Source organism: Rattus norvegicus, chromosome 3, assembly GCF_021556685.1.
Source record: "Rattus norvegicus strain SHRSP/BbbUtx chromosome 3, alternate assembly SHRSP_T2T, whole genome shotgun sequence".
NCBI lineage: Eukaryota > Metazoa > Chordata > Mammalia > Rodentia > Muridae > Rattus > Rattus norvegicus.
Genome location: NC_141536.1, coordinates 2,769,188 through 2,787,164, shown reverse-complemented (window position 1 = coordinate 2,787,164; position 17,977 = coordinate 2,769,188). Strand labels below are relative to the sequence as shown.

The window sequence follows — 17,977 nt, the reverse complement described above, 5'->3', positions numbered from 1 at the left end:
AATTTATAAAGATCTTTTACAAAACCAAATTTCAATTGTAAAATGTCCCTATTATAATGGGTTAAACATCCTGTTGTGCTTATGTAACCTTCTTCTCATATGCCTTACACTGTTATTAATGTTAGTGATGTCTCTAAGACATGGTCTTGTGTTCTGTAGTGGGAATTCTCACAACATGATGATGTCTCACTCCATACTGTATCATGAAATAGTAGATACATTGGTTGAACGAGCTCCCTGAACTATGTATAGGCTGTTGCTTCAATAATTACATCCATTTTCATAGCCACCCTTACTTTTATTCTCATATAAAATTTTTCTATTTTTTCAAATGTCATAGTGAAGCTCTTTTCATCCTTACTTTTTTTGTTCAGCATTTTGAAGAACCATTGTTAAGTTTATTTCAGCAGCAGCATGTCTCCCTCATGAGAAAATATACATGACTATACACTATAGTGTCAGTTCAGAGCTGAAATTAAGTTTCTTTTTTGCTTCTGAGTTTTCTTTTAGAATATTGGACTATAATACAATTTTAAACATGTTACTTAAAACAAATAAATTAAAAGTAAACAAATGAGTCATATAACACAATATAAAATAGTCTTCTTCACTGAAAAACATATTGTCTGCCTGGCTATCTAATGCAAAATTATGAGGGCTGAAATCACAAGTAATATTAGATAGATGGACAAAGATGTTTGAGAGTGTGTGTGTGTGTGCGTGTGTGCGGGCACGCATGTGTGTGCATGTGTGTGTGTGTGTGTGTGTGTGTGTGTTTATATATATGTATACCAAAACACCTATCAAAATTTTTGATTTGGAATTGTTTCTGTCTAAAGAAAATGCAGGGACAAAAACTGGAGAAGAGACTGAAGGAAAGGCCATCCAGAGATTACCTCAACATCTGATCTATCCCATCCATAGACACCAAACCATGACAGTGTTGATGATGAAATGATATGCCTGCAGACAGGAACCTGACAGGGTTGTCCTCTGAGAGGGTCTACCAGCTTCTGACTGAGACAGATGCAGATTCTCTCAGCCAACCACATGACTGAGTCCTGGGACCACAATGAAAAAGTTAGGGGAAGAAATGAAGGAGGAGAGAGGGATAGCAACCCCATAGGAAGAACAATAATATTAATTAACTTGACCCCTCAGAGCTCCCAGGGTCTTAGCCATCAACCCAAGAGCATACATTGCCAGTCTGCAGTCCCTGCTACATATGTAAAGAGATGGCTGTCTTGTCTAGCCTCAGTGGGAGTGGATGTTCTTGTTCCTGTGGAGGCTTGATGCCCCAAAGAAGTGGGATGCTAGAGGGGTAAGGTGGGAGTAGGTAGGTTGGTGGGGGAGCACCCTCTTACAGGCAAAGGGGAAGAGGGATGTGGTGGGGTATTCTTGGTAGGGGAACCAGGAATGGGACATTTCAAATGTAAATAAAAGTAATAAAAATAAAAAAGCAAAGTTTAAAAGAAATCAGGGGTATAAGTGGGAGGTTTTCAAGAAAGGAGAATAAGGAGAAATAATAATAGTATTCTATCATTTGAAAAAATAATTAAAAAGCCCCAGTCTATCACTGTTAGGGCCATTTTGAATCTAGATATAGGTCTAAAAGATATTTGTTGTATGATTTGAAATGACATTAGAGACTAGGCTACAAGCCTAAGGTGATTTCTAGTTAAGCCTGCAACAGATTATTTGCAATACCATAAATCTTGTTTTTCTATGTACATTTCATTGCAATAGATTGTCAAAATATAGTTCATGAGTAATTTTGTGCTCTAATCACGAAACCACTTAATGGGAACATATCATGATCCATGTCTTAGATCTGCTTATTCTAATGGGACAAAAATGTGTGTACACAGTGTTTTGACATACCAGTTTATGGCAAATATCTGCCTGGGAAAAATGAAATGTTCTCCCTATAACCAAGATTAGTCTTTACATCAGAACTTAGAGTTCTCTTAATATGGACCTGAAACATACTGCTTTAGTGTGGTTTGTTTTGTTTGTTTGTTTGTTTGTTTGTTTTTACAGTGCCCCTTTCCTAAGCAAGAAAATGATTGTATGCTACGATATTTTATGACAAATTAAAATGGGAATTAAGAAAAGCCACCTGAAGGAAGATGGCAGACTCACTCTTTTGCTGCTGGCTTCTTGCTGAGTTTCTGGGCTTCAAGATGAATTTCCCATGTACATCAGTGTTTAGATATTTCATGATTACTCCAGGTAGGGAAGGAAAAGCTGTAAAATTTCTTAAGTCCTGTGAACTGAAGTTCTTTTGAATATTTATCATTCTAAAGTCATGCGGATACTCATGCCTTATGAGAAAAAAAAACATGAATTGTAACTACTGTACCTGAATATAGGCAACCCTTCTGATACAATTTAGAATGCTTTGCTGCATTTCTTCTCCTTGTCCTCCTCCTCCCACTCCACCTCTTTCTCCTCCTTCCCCTCCTCCTTCCCTCCCCTTCCGCATCCCCTCCTCCTCCTCCTCCTTCTCCTTTTTCAGGATAATGTAGACTGTACATACTAGTACATAAGAACCCTTACAGGGATAGTATAATAAATTAAGCTGAGAACTATAAAAATAATGAGGAGAAAATTTTCAGTGTATCACTTTGTTTAGAGAATATAGACCTAAGAATGCACTGTGTAGGGGGACTTTTGCTGTATTCTTCTCTAACCCTTTTAAGACAGGCCTGTTGGAGTATTAATACCAATAATATTTTTACATCATAAGAATCCTACTTCACAGGGGTTGGGGATTTAGCTCAGTGGTAGAGTGCTTGCCTAGCAAGCACAAGGCCTGGGGTTCGGTCCCCAGCTCCAAAAAAAAAAAAAAAAAAAAAAAAAGAAAAAGAAAAGAAAAGAAAAAAAAAGAATCCTACTTCACTCCTCTAGCTTCATATTAAGCAATTTAAATATTTCACACTGTATACATAAAATAAAATATGAGCACTAATTGTCTTCACAAAGATAATTGTGATATCCTATACTAGCAACTTAAAAGCACAATGAAAAACCCAGATCAAAAATAAGAAAATACACTAAAGAGAAGCAGACAACAGGAAATAATATTAAGTCTGAAATCAATTAGAAACAGAATCCATAAAACCAAGATCCTGTTCTTTTGGAAAATCAACAAGACACATAAACCTGAACTAACTAAAAGTCTCAGAAATAGTATGCAAATTAACAAAATCAGAAATGAAAAGAGAGACATAATGGAAATTGAAGAAATTAAAAAAATCATCAGGTTTTACTACAAAAGACTAACTTGACAAAGCTTTGAAAATCTATATGAAATGAATGATTTTCTAGACAGATACCACATACCAAAGTTAAATCAAGATCAGATAAACTAATCAATCCCATAACTCCTAAGGAACTAGAAGAATTCATTAAAAACAACCAACAACAATAACAGTAACAAAAAGACTAGGGCATGATGCATAATTCAGTGCCTAATTCTACCAGACTTTCAAATAAGAGCTAATACCAAAACTCCTTAAACTGTTCTCAAAAGAGAAACAGAACTACAGAACTTGCTGGTGAGATTGTTGAGAAACGGGAATGCTCCTCCATTGCTGGTGGGATGGCAAACTACCACCACTCTGGAAATCAATCTGGCTGTTCCTCAGCAAACAGGAAATAGTTGTACCTGAAGACGCTGATATACTGGTCCTGGGCATATAGCCAAAAGATGCTCCACAGTACCACAAAGACGCAAGCTCCACTATGTTAATAGCAGCCTTATTTGTTATAAGCAACCCTGATGTTCTTCAACCAAAGAATGGATACAGAAAATATGGTTTATTTACACAACGGAATACTATTCAGCTACTAAAAACAAACGACATTGTGAAATTTGCAGGCAATTGCATGGATCTAGAAAATATTCTGAGTGAGCTAACCCAGACTCCAAAGGACATGAATAGTATATATTCATTAATCAGTGACACTACACAAAATATACAGAATATCCATGACACTAAAAGTTAAACCATAAGGAAAGCCTAAGTAAGGATGCTTCAATCCCACTTAGCAAAGGGAAATAAATAACCATGGGAGGCAGAGGGAAGGAGAGATATGTGTGAGAGTGGGATGGGAAGAGAACAGGTCAGGATCAGGTATGGGAGAAACATGAGAGAGGACAAGGAACCCAAGAGAATGAATGGAAATATACAGCTCTCGGGGTTGGTGGGAACCTCTAGAATATCCCAGAGTCGTGGGATAGGGGTGCTCCCAAGAGTCAAGGTAGGAGTTAATGTGATTGTTGGGGGGAGGGCGGCAATGGGGGGAGAGTGGGGAGGGGAACACCCCTGAAGAAGGGGAGGGGGAGGGACTAGGGGGATGTTTGCCCGGAAACCGGGAAAGGGAATAACATTCGAAATGTAAATAAGAAATACTCAAGTTAATAAAAAAATTAAAAAAAAAAACACCAAAAAAAAAAAAAAGAGTCCAGGTAGGAAATCTTGCCCAAACACAAAATCACACAGATGTAAAATTTGAAGAGACCACCTTTTTAAATCAGACAGGACACCTGTAGATGGATAGGGACACTAACACACCTACAAAACTTTCAACCCCAAATTGCTCCTGTCTAAAAGAAATGCAGGACAAAAATGTTCTGAAAAGAAGTTCTAGAACATAATTACTGCACACAGTGTTATGGATCCATTTGAAATGATCATCTAAATAGAACATTCTGTTGAAATATTGCCCACCCTCCAGGAGTGGCTCTAACTGGAATTATTATTAATTTTATTTTCTTGTAGACTCCTATTTAAAACCAATGTCATTGTCCCACAGAGTTTTTCAGTGTTAAACTAGCAGACAAAAAGCACTCAAGCAGACACACCACCAAATACCCATTTACACACAAACATACATGTAGAGGTGATAATGAAACAGAAAGAGAAAGAGAGTGAGAGAGAGAGAGGCAGACAGAGGTAGAGGGGCATAAAGTTAGAGAGGCAGACTGACTTGTGGATTCTCATTGTACAAACTCACAGAAAGTGATAGACAGGGATGCATACACACAGAGAAACACACACACACACAGTTACAAAGAGATACACATGCAATTTAAAAATAGAAAGACAATATATACACAGATATGTATGCAGAAAAGACATAGAAATGTAGACTCATTCATTAAAGATTTATTAAAAGTTAAAAATAAATACACTAGAACATGTACACTTACACATCCACACAAGAGAAATAAAAACAAGAATGGGAAAGACTACAGAATTACATACCAAATAGGCAGTATAGTCTAATTAAAAAAAAAAAAAAAGAAAGAAAAATATTCCCTCTAACATTGGCATCCTTTAAATTAGGTGTGAGCAAATGACAAATTAATCACAATTTATTACAGTGGATATGTATTATCTAGTGAAACCACACATACAGCTCAAACCATTGGGCTATGACTTTCATTTCACATAAAACTAGACATGAATTCAAGAAAAACTGTCACTCAAAGGACTATTATTATGTCTTCAATAACTTCTGATCAAAAAGGAGCCATTTGGTTTTAGCGGGATTCCCAAACCCCCGGATCCCTGCCTGCAGCAGCTCGCTGCTCCCAAACCCAGTGGAAGAGAGACCTCAGCGACTGGACAGGTGGGCACTCCTGAGACTAGAGAGCTGAAGAGACCACCAACACTGCTCATACCTGCCCACATCCCTGGCCCAAGAGGAAACTGTATATGGCCTCTGGGTTCCCTTGGATAAGGGCACAGCAGCAGCAGGTCCCCTGCATCTGAGACACCGCCAGAACCTGAAGGGACCAACCAGATAAACAGTTCTCTGCACCCAAATCCCGTGGGAGGGAGAGCTAAACCTTCAGAGAGGCAGACATGCCTGGGAAACCAGAAGAGACTACACTCTGCCCACATTACTGATTCCAGAGGAAAACACCAAACACCATCTGGAACCCTGGTGCACTGACCTTCCTGGTTGCTACCCCCACAGAGAGCTCATAAGCAACACCCCACGAGCAAACTTGAACCTCGGGACCATAGGTAAGACAAGCCCTCCTACTCCAAGCGACCTGACTAGTGAACTCAGGACACAGGACCACAGGAACAGCTGAAGACCTGTAGATAGGAAAAACTTCACACCCGAAAGCAGAACACTATGTTCCCATAACTGGCTGAAAGAAAACAGGAAAACAGGTCTACAGCACCCCTGACACACAGGCTTATAGGACAGTCTAGCCACTGTCAGAAATAGAAGAACAAAGTAACACTAGAGATAATCTGATGGCGAGAGGCAAACGCAGGAATCCAAGCAACAGAAACTAAGACTACATGGCATCATCGGAGCCCAATTCTCCCACCAAAGCAAACAAGGAATATCCAAACACACAAGAAAAGCAAGATCTAGTTTCAGAAATATATTTGATCATGATGCTGGAGGACTTCAAGAAAGATGTGAAGAACTCCCTTAGAGAAAGACAGGAAAATATAAATAAACAAGTAGAAGCCTACAGAGAGGAATCACAAAAATCCCTGAAAGAATTCCAGAAAAACACAATCAAACAGTTGAAGGAATTAAAAATGCAAATAGAAGCAATCAAGAAAGAACAATGGAAACAACCCTGGATATAGAAAACCAAAAGAAGAGACAAGGAGCCTTAGATACAAGCTTCACCAACAGAATGCAAGAGATAGAACAGAGAATTTCAAGAGCAGAAGATTCCATAGAAATCATCGACTCAACTGTCAAAGATAATGTAAAGAGGAAAAAGCTACGGGTCCAAAACATACAGGAAATCTAGGACTCAATGAGAAGATCAAACCTAAGGATAATACGTATAGAAGAGAATGAAGACTCCCAGCTCAAAGAACCAGTAAATATCTTCAACAAAAATCATAAAAGAAAACTTCCCTAACCTAAAGAAAGAGATACGCATAAGCATACAAGAAGCCTACAGAACTCCAAATAGATTGGACCAGAAAAGAAACTCCTCCTGTCACATAATAGTCAAAACACCAAATGCACAAAATAAAGAAAGAATATTAAAAGCAGTAAGGGAAAAAGTTCAAGTAACGTATAAAGGCAGACCTATCAGAATCATACCAGACTTTTCGCCAGAGACTATGAAAGCCAGAAGATCCTGGACAGATGTCATAAAGACCCTAAGAGAACACAAAAGCCAGCCCAGGTTACTGTATCCTGCAAAACTCTCAACTAACATAGATGGAGAAACCAAGATATTCCATGACAAAACCAAATTTACACAATATCTTTCTACAAATCCAGCACTACAAAGGATAATAAACGGTAAAGTCCAACATAAGGAGGCAAGTTATACCCAAGAAGAAGCAAGAAACTAATCATCTTGGCAACAAAATAAAGAGAAGAAAAGCACACAAACATAACCTCATATCCAAATATGAATATAACAGGAAGCAATAATCACGATTCCTTATTATGTCTCAACATCAATGGCCTAAACTCCCCAATAAAAAGACATAGATTAACAAACTGTATATGCAACAAGGGCCCTGCATTCTGCTGCCTACAGGAAACACACCTCAGAGACAAAGACAGACACTACCTCAGAGTGAAAGGCTGCAAAACAACTTTCCAAGCAAATGGTCGGAAGAAGCAAGCTGGAGTAGCCATTCTAATATCAAATAAAATCAATTTTCAACTAAAAGTCATCAATAAAGATAAGGAAGGACACTTCATATTCATCAAAGGAAAAATCCACCAAGATGAACTCCCAATCCTAAATATTTATACCCCAAAAACAAGGGCACCTACATATGTAAAAGAAACCTTACTAAAGCTCAAAACACACATTGCACCTCACACAATAAAGTAGGAGATTTCAACACCCCACTCTCATCAATGGACAGATCATGGAGACAGTAATTAAACAGAGACGTAGACAGACTAAGAGAAGTCATGAACCATATAGACTTAACGGATATTTATAGAACAGTCTATCCTAAAGCAAAAGGATATACCTTCTTCTCAGCTCCTCATGGAACTTTCTGCAAAATTGACCATATAATTGGTCAAAAAACGGGCCTCAACAGGTACAGAAAGATAGAAATAATCCCATGCGTGCTATCAGACCACCACGGCCTAAAGCTGGTCTTCAATAACAATAAGGGAAGAACGCCCACGTATATGTGGAAGCTGAACAATACTCTACTCAACGATAACCTGGTCAAGGAAGAAATAAAGAAATAAATTAAAGACTTTTTTAGAATTTAATGAAAATGAAGGTACAACATACCCAAACTTATGGGACACAATGAAAGCTGTGCTAAGAGGAAAACTCATAGCTCTGAGTACCTGCAGAAAGAAACAGGAAAGATCATATGTCACCAGCTTGACAGCACACCTAAAAGCTCTAGAACAAAAAGAAGCAAATACACCCAGGAGGAGTAGAAGGCAGGAAATAATGAAACTCAGAGCTGAAATCAACCAAGTAGAAACAAAAAGAACAATAGAAAGAATCAACAGAATGAAAAGATGGTTCTTTGAGAAAATCAACAAGATACATAAACCCTTAGCCAGACTCAGGAGAGGACACAGAGAGTGTGTCCAAATTAACAAAATCAGAAATGAAAAGGGAGACATAACTACAGATTCAGTGGAAATTCAAAAAACCATCAGATCTTACTATAAAAGCCTATATTAAACAAAACTTGAAAATCTGCAGGAAATGGACAATTTCCTAGACAGATACCAGGTACCAAAGTTAAATCAGGAATAGATAAACCAGTTAAACAACCCCATAACTCCTAAGGAAATAGAAGCAGTCATTAAAGGTCTCCCAACCAACAAGAGCCAAGGTCCAGACGGGTTTAGTGTAGAATTCTATCATACCTTCATAGAAGACCTCATACCAATACTATCCAAACTATTCCACAAAATTGAAACAGATGGAGCACTACCGAATTCCTTCTATGAAGCCACAATTACTCTTATACCTAAACCACACAAAGACCCAACAAAGAAAGAGAACTTCAGACCAATTTCCCTTATGAATATCAATGCAAAAATACTCAATAAAATTCTGGCAAACCGAATCCAAGAGCACATCAAAACAATCATCCACCATGATCAAGTAGGCTTCATCCCAGGCATGCAGGGATGGTTTTAATATATGGAAAACCATCAACATGATCCATTGTAGAAACAAACTTAAAGAACAAAACCACATGATCATTTCATTAGATGTTGAGAAAGCATTTGACAAAATTCAACACCCCGTCATGATAAAAGTCCTGGAAAGAATAGGAATTCAGGGCCCATTTCTAAACATAGTAAAAGCCATATACAACAAACCAGTTGCTAACATTAAACTAAATGGAGAGAAACTTGAAGCAATCCCACTAAAATCAGGGACTAGACAAGGCTGCCCACTCTCTCCCTACTTATTCAATATAGCTCTTAAAGTTCTAGCCAGAGCAATCAGACAACAAAAGGAGATCAAGACGATACAGATCGGAAAAGAAGAGGTCAAAATATCACTATTTGCAGATGATATGATAGTATATTTAAGTGATCCCAAAGTTCCACCAGAGAACTACAAAAGCTGATAAACAACTTCAGCAAAGTGGCCGGGTATAAAATTAACTCAAATGAATCAGTAGCCTTCCTCTACACAAAAGAGAAACAAGCCGAGAAAGAAATTACGGAAACGACACACTTCATAATAGACCCAAATAATATAAAGTACCTTGGTGTGACTTTAACCAAGCAAGTAAAAGATCTGTACAATAAGAACTTCAAGACTCTGAAGAAAGAAATTGAAGAAGACCTCAGAAGATGGAAAGATCTCCCATGCTCATGGATTGGCAGGATTAATATAGTAAAAATGGCCATTTTACCAAAAGCGATCTACAGATTCAATGCAATCCCCATCAAAATACCAATCCATTTCTTCAAAGAGTTAGACAGAACAATTTGCACATTCATCTGGAATAACAAAAAACCCAGGATAGCTAAAACTATCCTCAACAATAAAAGGACTTCAGGGGGAATCACTATCCCTGAACTCAAGCAGTATTACAGAGCAATAGTGATAAAAACTGCATGGTATTGCTACAGATAGACCAATGGAACAGAATTGAAGACCCAGAAATGAACCCACACACCTATTGGCACTTGATTTTTGAGAAAGGAGCCAAAACCATCCAATGGAAAAAAGATAGCATTTTCAGCAAATGGTGCTGGTTCAACTGGAGGTCAACATGTAGAAGAATGCACATGGATCCATGCTTATCACCCTGTACAAAGCTTAAGTCCAAGTGGATCAAGGACCTCCACATCAAACCAGATACACTCAAACTAATAGAAGAAAAACTAGGGCAGTATCTCCAACACATAGGCGCTGGAAAAAATTTCCTGAACAAAACACCAATGGCTTATGCTCTAAGATCAAGAATCGACACATGGGATCTCATAAAACTGCCAAGGTTCTGTAAGGCAAAGGACACTGTGGTTAGGACAAAATGGCAACCAACAGATTGGGAAAAGATCTTTACCAATCCTACAACAGATAGAGGCCTTATACCCAAAATGTACAAAGAACTGAAGAAGTTAGACCACAGGGAGACAAATAACCTTATTAAAAAATGGGGTTCAGAGCTAAACAAAGAATTCACAGCTGAGGAATGCCGAATGGCTGAGAAACACCCAAAGAAATGTTCAACATCTTTAGTCATAAGGGAAATGCAAATCAAAACAACCCTGAGATTTCACCTCACACCAGTGAGAATGGCCAAGATAAAAAACTCAGGTGACAGCAAATGCTGGCAAGGATGTGGAGAACGAGGAACACTCTTCCAATCATTGGTGGGATTGCAGACTGGTACAACCATTCTGGAAATCAATCTGGAGGTTCCTCAGAAAATTGGACATTGAACTGCCTGAGGATCCAGCTATACCTCTCTTGGGCATATACCCAAAAGATGCCCCAACATATAAAAAAGACGCGTGCTCCACTATGTTCATCGCAGTCTTGTTTATAATAGCCAGAAGCTGGAAAGAACCCAGATGCCCTTCAACAGAGGAATGGATACAGAAAATGTGGTACATCTACACAATAGAATATTACTCAGCTATCAAAAACAATGACTTTATGAAATTCGTAGGCAAATGGTTGGAACTGGAAAATATCATCCTGAGTGAGGTAACCCAATCACAGAAAAACACACATGGTATGCACTCATTGATAAGTGGCTATTAGCCCAAATGCTTGAGTTACCCTAGATGCCTAGAACACATGAAACTCAAGACAGATGATCAAAATGTGAATGTTTCACTTCTTCTTTAAAAGGGGAACAAGAATACCCTTGGGAGGGAATAGGGAAGCAAAGTTTAGAACAGACGCAGAAGAAACACCCATTCAGAGCCTGCCCCACATGTGGCCCATACATATTCAGCCACTCAATTAGACAAGATGGATGAAGCAAAGAAATGCAGGCAGAGAGGAGCCAGATGTAGATCTCTCCTGAGAGACACAGCCAGAATACAGCAAATACAGAGGCGAATGCCAGCAGCAAACCACTGAACTGAGAATAGGACCCCCGTTGAAGGAATCAGAGAAAGAACTGCAAGAGCTTGAAGGGGCTCGAGACCCGTTATGAACAACAATGCCAAGCAACCAGAGCTTCCAGGGCCTAAGCCACTACCTAAAGACTATACATGGACTGACCCTGGACTCTGACCTCATAGGTAGCATTCAATATCCTAGTAAGATCACCAGTGTAAGGGGAAGCCCTGGGTCCTGCTAAGACTGAACCTCTAGTGAATGTGATTGTTAGGGGGAGGGCGGCAATGGGGGGAGGATGGGGAGGGGAACACCCATAAAGAAGGGGAGGTGGAGGGGTTAGGGGGATGTTGGCCCATAAACCGGGAAAGGGAATAACACTCGAAATGTAAATAACAAATATTCAAGTTAATAAAAAAAAAAGAAAGAAAGAAATTTATACCTAACAAATAAAATAAAAAAGTACCCATTTGTAAAATATGATTTGTAAATGTATCATGATCAAATTTCATCTGTATTTACACATTTCCACATATGTGAATCTCAAAAGCAAAATTCAATTTTAACTCAAAATCGATTGAAAGTAAATTACATGCTTTCTTATCATTGGTAGTAACTTGCTGATTATGTCATTCACCATATCAAAGTTTGTTGCTGTTACATACAGAGGCTATAGAATGTACAGAGAGAAAAATGCTATAAAATAACCTGAAAGCTCATGAATACAAAATTAATATGATCTAATCATTATTTACAATTTATAATCTGTAACAACTCCTCTAATGTAGAACTCATTTTCTTCCCATAGGCTAAGTCTGGAAGACACTCAGTCTAACATATTTATCTTAGAATTTAGTTCTTGGGTACTGAAAAATCAAACATAACTGTAACAGGTTGTGTATGATAAAGGGTGACTGAGAAGCCATGGGTGCTAGAGCTCAGCATCCTGATTTCTCTTTCATTATGGCAGAACGTAGTCAGGGAGGTCACTTAAAAAGAGAGCAGAGACGTTTGCTTCCTCTCCAACTGGACTTCCATCATTACAGCCTTACTTCCATGTGCTTCATATGCACAGTTCTAGGAAAATGAGGTTGGGAAGCAGCACAATTATTTTTATAAAAATTAAAATTAGTGAGCACTCTTATCATATCAGGGTTTGTAAATACTTAGATGGCATACAGATATAGAGTGTTGAATTCTTTTATGGTGATAGATCTAGGTATCCAAAATGAATATATTAGAAACAAGACCCCATTTCTTAACACTCCCAGGAAAAAACAAGGTACTTGTACTATTAGCTCTCTACTGCCTCTCACATTTAGGATCTGCTCCAGAGACCAAGGAAGACAGCAGCAAGAATATAGCATGAAATCAAAGCACAGTAATCGGACAAGAAAGCACTGATGTACTGGAAATCTAATAAATAACCAGACAGTGAGTACATAAGTATATTTTTATGAAGTTAGTATCTATATTATCAGTTATCTTTGATGAGGATTGTAAGTATCTAAGAAACAGTCTCTTAAATGAGAAACACAGCACATGTGCTCTCTCCCTATCCATAACAACCATGAACCCAAACCTAAGAAAACCACTTCACAAGCCATCTCTTTTACAAAGGTTTCATTCATTATTTTTTAATTTTTACTTTTTATTAATCAACTGCTATGCATAATCTATTACTTTGAAAATAATATGAGTGAGTGTGTCTGTGTCTGTGGTGTGTTTGCATGTCTGTGTGCCTGTGTGTTGTATGTGTGCGTGTGTGTGTGTTTGTGCGTATGTTTGAGTGCTTCTGATGATTCATCCAAGACCCCAATGTTACATGTCAGGTTAGTAGAATTTTATGAAAAGGACAACTTACACTAACTGACTTTGTATCTTTTTATGCAGAGGCTAACAATTATGCAAAAGCATCTTAGAATATGAAAAAAACAGCTCTGATCTTGTGGTTGGAATGTAACAATAAAGGAACAAATTTAAGGTTTTGTTCAGAATGTAAAATTAATCACCTATGGGTGAAAATATAGATCAGGACTCAGAAATCATACATGCCAGAAGGAAATAATCACCTGCAAGTTTCCTTCTTACACCAATATGGCACATTGAAATATACATATATTCATAAACCACATACTCATAGGAACACACATACACATACACACACACACACACACAGAGAGAGAGACAGACACACACACACGGTAAGCATAGAACATTTAATGAAAAGTAAAGCTTCTGGTATTTTGATGAATGTCTGAAAACATTGGTATAATTTTAAGACAACAAAGTTTTATTATAAAGAATTCTCCACATGAGATAGAGTAATAATTCACATGGGACTTTAATTCACATTATTGTAAACATTTTGTTTTCAGAGCATTAGAAACATATTAATGTCGAATTAATGGTTGCAAAGGTGTATACATCTCTTTCTGATGGTGATTTTGTTTGTAAATCAGATTTCAAGACAAAGAGACTTTTTAAATAAAATATTTCTACAAATAACATTTTGAAAGCATGAAAACTAAAATAGAACTGGTAGTTTTATTATATATGCTAAAATATTTCTTGACTCATGATGAACCACAGAAAGGTAAACAATTCTTAAGAGAGAGGATCAACCTTAGGATAGTTCACATGCTCCTTCTATGAGGAATAAAATGTTTTAATTTTTCAAAGACAAATAAAAAAAACGTTTAATGTAAATATATTTGCCTATATCTTCAGATAGAAATAATAACTGTAAATATTGAAATTACATATAATAGACTAAATGTGCAACAGTGAGGTGATACTATCACTAACAAGGTATGAATTTTAAAACAGATTACTAAAATCATGGAGGCATGTAGTAAAATGCTGTCCCCCAGCCATGGCATAAGCATTGACTCATGAGGACAGTGCAATTGTTTTCTATACAATGCTAAGACCAAAAGTCAATATTTTATACATTGGTAATTAGTAAAGTCAAGAAAAGGAAAGAACATGAATATAGGGAAAGGTTTGGGGATACCTTGTGATTTTGCAGGTGATTTGGCATTTCTATACTTATATGAAATTATCGAATAAAGATAATTCTAAATCATCTGCATCTATCTATTTTAAAATATAAGCATTGTCTGAGAGATCTACATTCAATCTTAAGAGTAAAGAAAAAACAAAAATTAGGCGGAAAAATCCTAATATAAAAATAGGATTAAAACATTTTCCTAATTTATCCATAGAAAAACTTTACAGGTTTATCTTAAGTGTAATGAAATACATTGATGATTCAAAGAATTTTCAAACGATAAAAGAAAAGGCTAACTATAAACAAAAAAAATCAATGAAAACTCCTAAAAAATTGATATATTTATAAAATATATATGAAGAATTATTTCTGAATACTAACTAGAGAATATGAAGAAAGAAAATAAGGGAAGATATCTAAGAAAGGTAGAAGAATGTTTTGATGATCTCTTCAAAGACAAAAAGGATATAAACATATAACATGAATAAAAGTTATAATTATCTATTACCAATCTTCTGAGCTACACAAAAGGTTTTTAATAATTATGGTAGGATAAAATATTAAAGCACTAGAGTCATGGGAGAGAATTAGTAAAAATGTTCATGTTAAAGCAAATGGATCTAAGTCACAAAAGTGTACAACACTGAGCATTTGCCACAGCTAAAGTCAAACAGCAGAGGCAAGAGAACATTTCCCTATGGGACGTTCTGCTCTTCTGCTCTTCTCTGTCCTGAGGACACATATGGTTCAGCCAAGCTAATGAGTGTTCCCTGATTTATGTCACTGACTCAAAATCTATTTTGTGCTATTTTTAGTTACTGTTTTGTGTAACGTGGACCTGGTACGAGTAAGAGATTGCTTGGTGATCTAAAATACCTTCATTATAGTGCCCTTTGTAAGTCTAGTGCAGTGTCCACAGTGACATGTTAGAGCACTGACTCTAGGTGTACCCATTAGCATTTATGAAAGGCAGAGAGGTGGTGATCCCTGAGTCACAGTCTATTCTGCTTTACAGTAGGAAATGTCTTTAATGCTCTACATGTTACCTAGTAGTTAAATTTTTGATCTGCACTAAACCCAATACTGGGAAGTGAACAATAATATAAGCCTGAGAAAAATAGACAATTATTCAATAGATAACTATGTTTATCTCAATGATAGAACTACTGTATAGTATTGTGAGGTTGTGAGTTTTATCCTAAACACCATACACAAAGATGAACACACACACACACACACACACACACACACACACACACACACACACACACCACTGTTAAATTTATAAAGGTAATTTCTGAACAGAAATTACATGCAAAGATACCCTCATGACTAGATTATTCAAATAAACATGAGGATGAAAGCCATGACTTTGTAGCTGGTATTCAGAGGAAGGTATAAGGATGCATAGTAAGAGACTTAGAGAAAGAGCACAGAATGGAGATAAAGAGCTAATATATCATTGAACACTTAGGAATGGAGATAAAGAGCTAAAATGTCATTGAACACTTAGGTATGGAGTATAACACTTAGGTATATCAATAATGCTGTATGATAATATTATATAATAAAAATTGTTTACTAGACATAAATATTTTAAAATGAATGAGGAATAGAGGAAACAACACACAAGTTTATATATAAGCAATAAGGACTCAGGAGGGGGCAGTTTAATTGTATTAATAATACTCCACTTGGAAATATATGCTGTTGGAAATATTTGGTTCAATTTTCAGTGATATAACAAAAAGTATTTCTTCTTTTTGGATCTCTAGTACATGAATCAGTCTTGTTTCATGTTGCTCTCTACACATCACATATGAGAGTCCTATGTCTGCATTGACTACAGATATAATTTAATATAATTTAATGTGAAATAATTTAATTAGTTCCACACAATCCTGTCTAAATTCTCTCCCTCAGTCTCTCTGTCCCTCTGTCCCTCTCTCCCTCTGTCCTGCTCTCCCCATCCATGCTCTTCTTATGTCTCCATCTTCCATTACTTTACAAACTGCCTCCCTCCTAGTCATGAATATGGAATATTAGTTTTGGTTTTGTATTCACATACAGTGTCACAGCCTGCAATGTTCTCAGTGAATATCCGCATGGGAAGTTCCATTTTGTTGTGTTTCTTGGCTTGACGAATGGATCTGTGAAATGCAACAAAAATATACAATACAGCAAGATTAATTAGGAGCATATTTCAAGCTAATCCCTGTTAATATTTTTTCAGAATCATCTTAGCTTTCAATATAAGAAAATAAGTTCAGCAATATTCATTATTTGACTGGTGAATACTCAAAAATGTTTTAGAAACAGATATAGTCAGGTAATAACACATTGACCTAAGTAGTATAGCCAGTCCTCAAAATGATGTGCCTGAAACAAACAGAAGAATAGAAATTTGCTTGACCTCAAGGAGGAAGCAGCAGATGGTTGGAATGTGTATGATAGAGTGACATCTACTTAGTGGAACTTAAAATAAGACGTGAGAGTACTGTGTACTCTAATACGAAGAGGAAATAATAAATGCAGAATATCCACCAAATTAAATAAAATAAGGAATGGACAGGAGAATGCAAAGCATTTTCCATTGACCATCATCTAATTAACAACTGATTTTGAGACAGAATATCAAATGTCTCATATATATATATATATATATATATATATATATATATATATATATATACACATGTAAGCACATACTACCATTCCTATATCACCAAGGAATTAAAATATTAACAAAAGTAAAATATCTTTGTAGAAAGAAATACCACCAAATGGTCTGTTCCATGGAACTGTGAAATTGAAAAATATTAGAGTCATGATAAATGGTAAGATTTTTAAGGTTATTATGCATAAAAATATATTACGTCTGTGGTCATCAATTATGGTATAGGTATATTTGGCAGTCTCTACACGATTCCACCTCTAAATGACCTAATTTTTGTACTGCCGTGCTGTCATTTGACACTTTACCATCCGTAAATATAATATTTCTCATATTTGATAAGAGAGAAACCCTAAGTATTAAATAACAAACTTTTGAGATTTTACTGGAGGAATAGAAAACATTCAGAGAACAAAAGGTGATCTTCTCTTTTGTCAGAGTCTATGACAAATGCTTTTCCATGTAAAGAACAAAGTCACAGAGCCTAGAATGCTCATAAAACTTGTGTTTGTGTTATTTGAGTCAACTGTGTGATGACACTAAGAATTTGGATAGAAGAATGAAAAGAGCTCAAATATGGAGTATGCATGAACTTTTGATATGGAAAAAATTTGAATTTTGGTGTATGTTTGATTAGAGCAGAAGGCACACGCTACACAATCCCTGTGATTCCATCAACTACACTCAATATAATATCAATATGCCATGAGCACATCTTCTCATGAAAGATTAGAATGCAAATTTGAAATTT

The 17,977-nt window shown here is 36.6% G+C and overlaps 1 protein-coding gene and 2 pseudogenes across 2 annotated transcripts in view; all 3 read right to left on the bottom strand.

The window, feature by feature from the left end:
• The window catches only part of LOC148006397 (polyubiquitin-B-like), a 674,037-nt pseudogene that overhangs the window by 244,427 nt on the left and 411,633 nt on the right, over positions 1-17,977 (bottom strand).
• Positions 1-17,977, bottom strand: part of Nid2-ps16 (nidogen 2, pseudogene 15) — a 1,080,338-nt pseudogene that overhangs the window by 959,154 nt on the left and 103,207 nt on the right.
• The window catches only part of Arhgap20-ps6 (rho GTPase activating protein 20, pseudogene 6), a 65,568-nt gene that overhangs the window by 41,847 nt on the left and 5,744 nt on the right, over positions 1-17,977 (bottom strand). Inside the window, 4 exon segments of the mRNA XM_087655366.1 lie at positions 2,143-2,324; positions 12,136-12,209; positions 16,621-16,704; positions 17,314-17,353. Coding sequence (XP_087511492.1) covers positions 2,143-2,324; positions 12,136-12,209; positions 16,621-16,704; positions 17,314-17,353 — 380 coding nt within the window.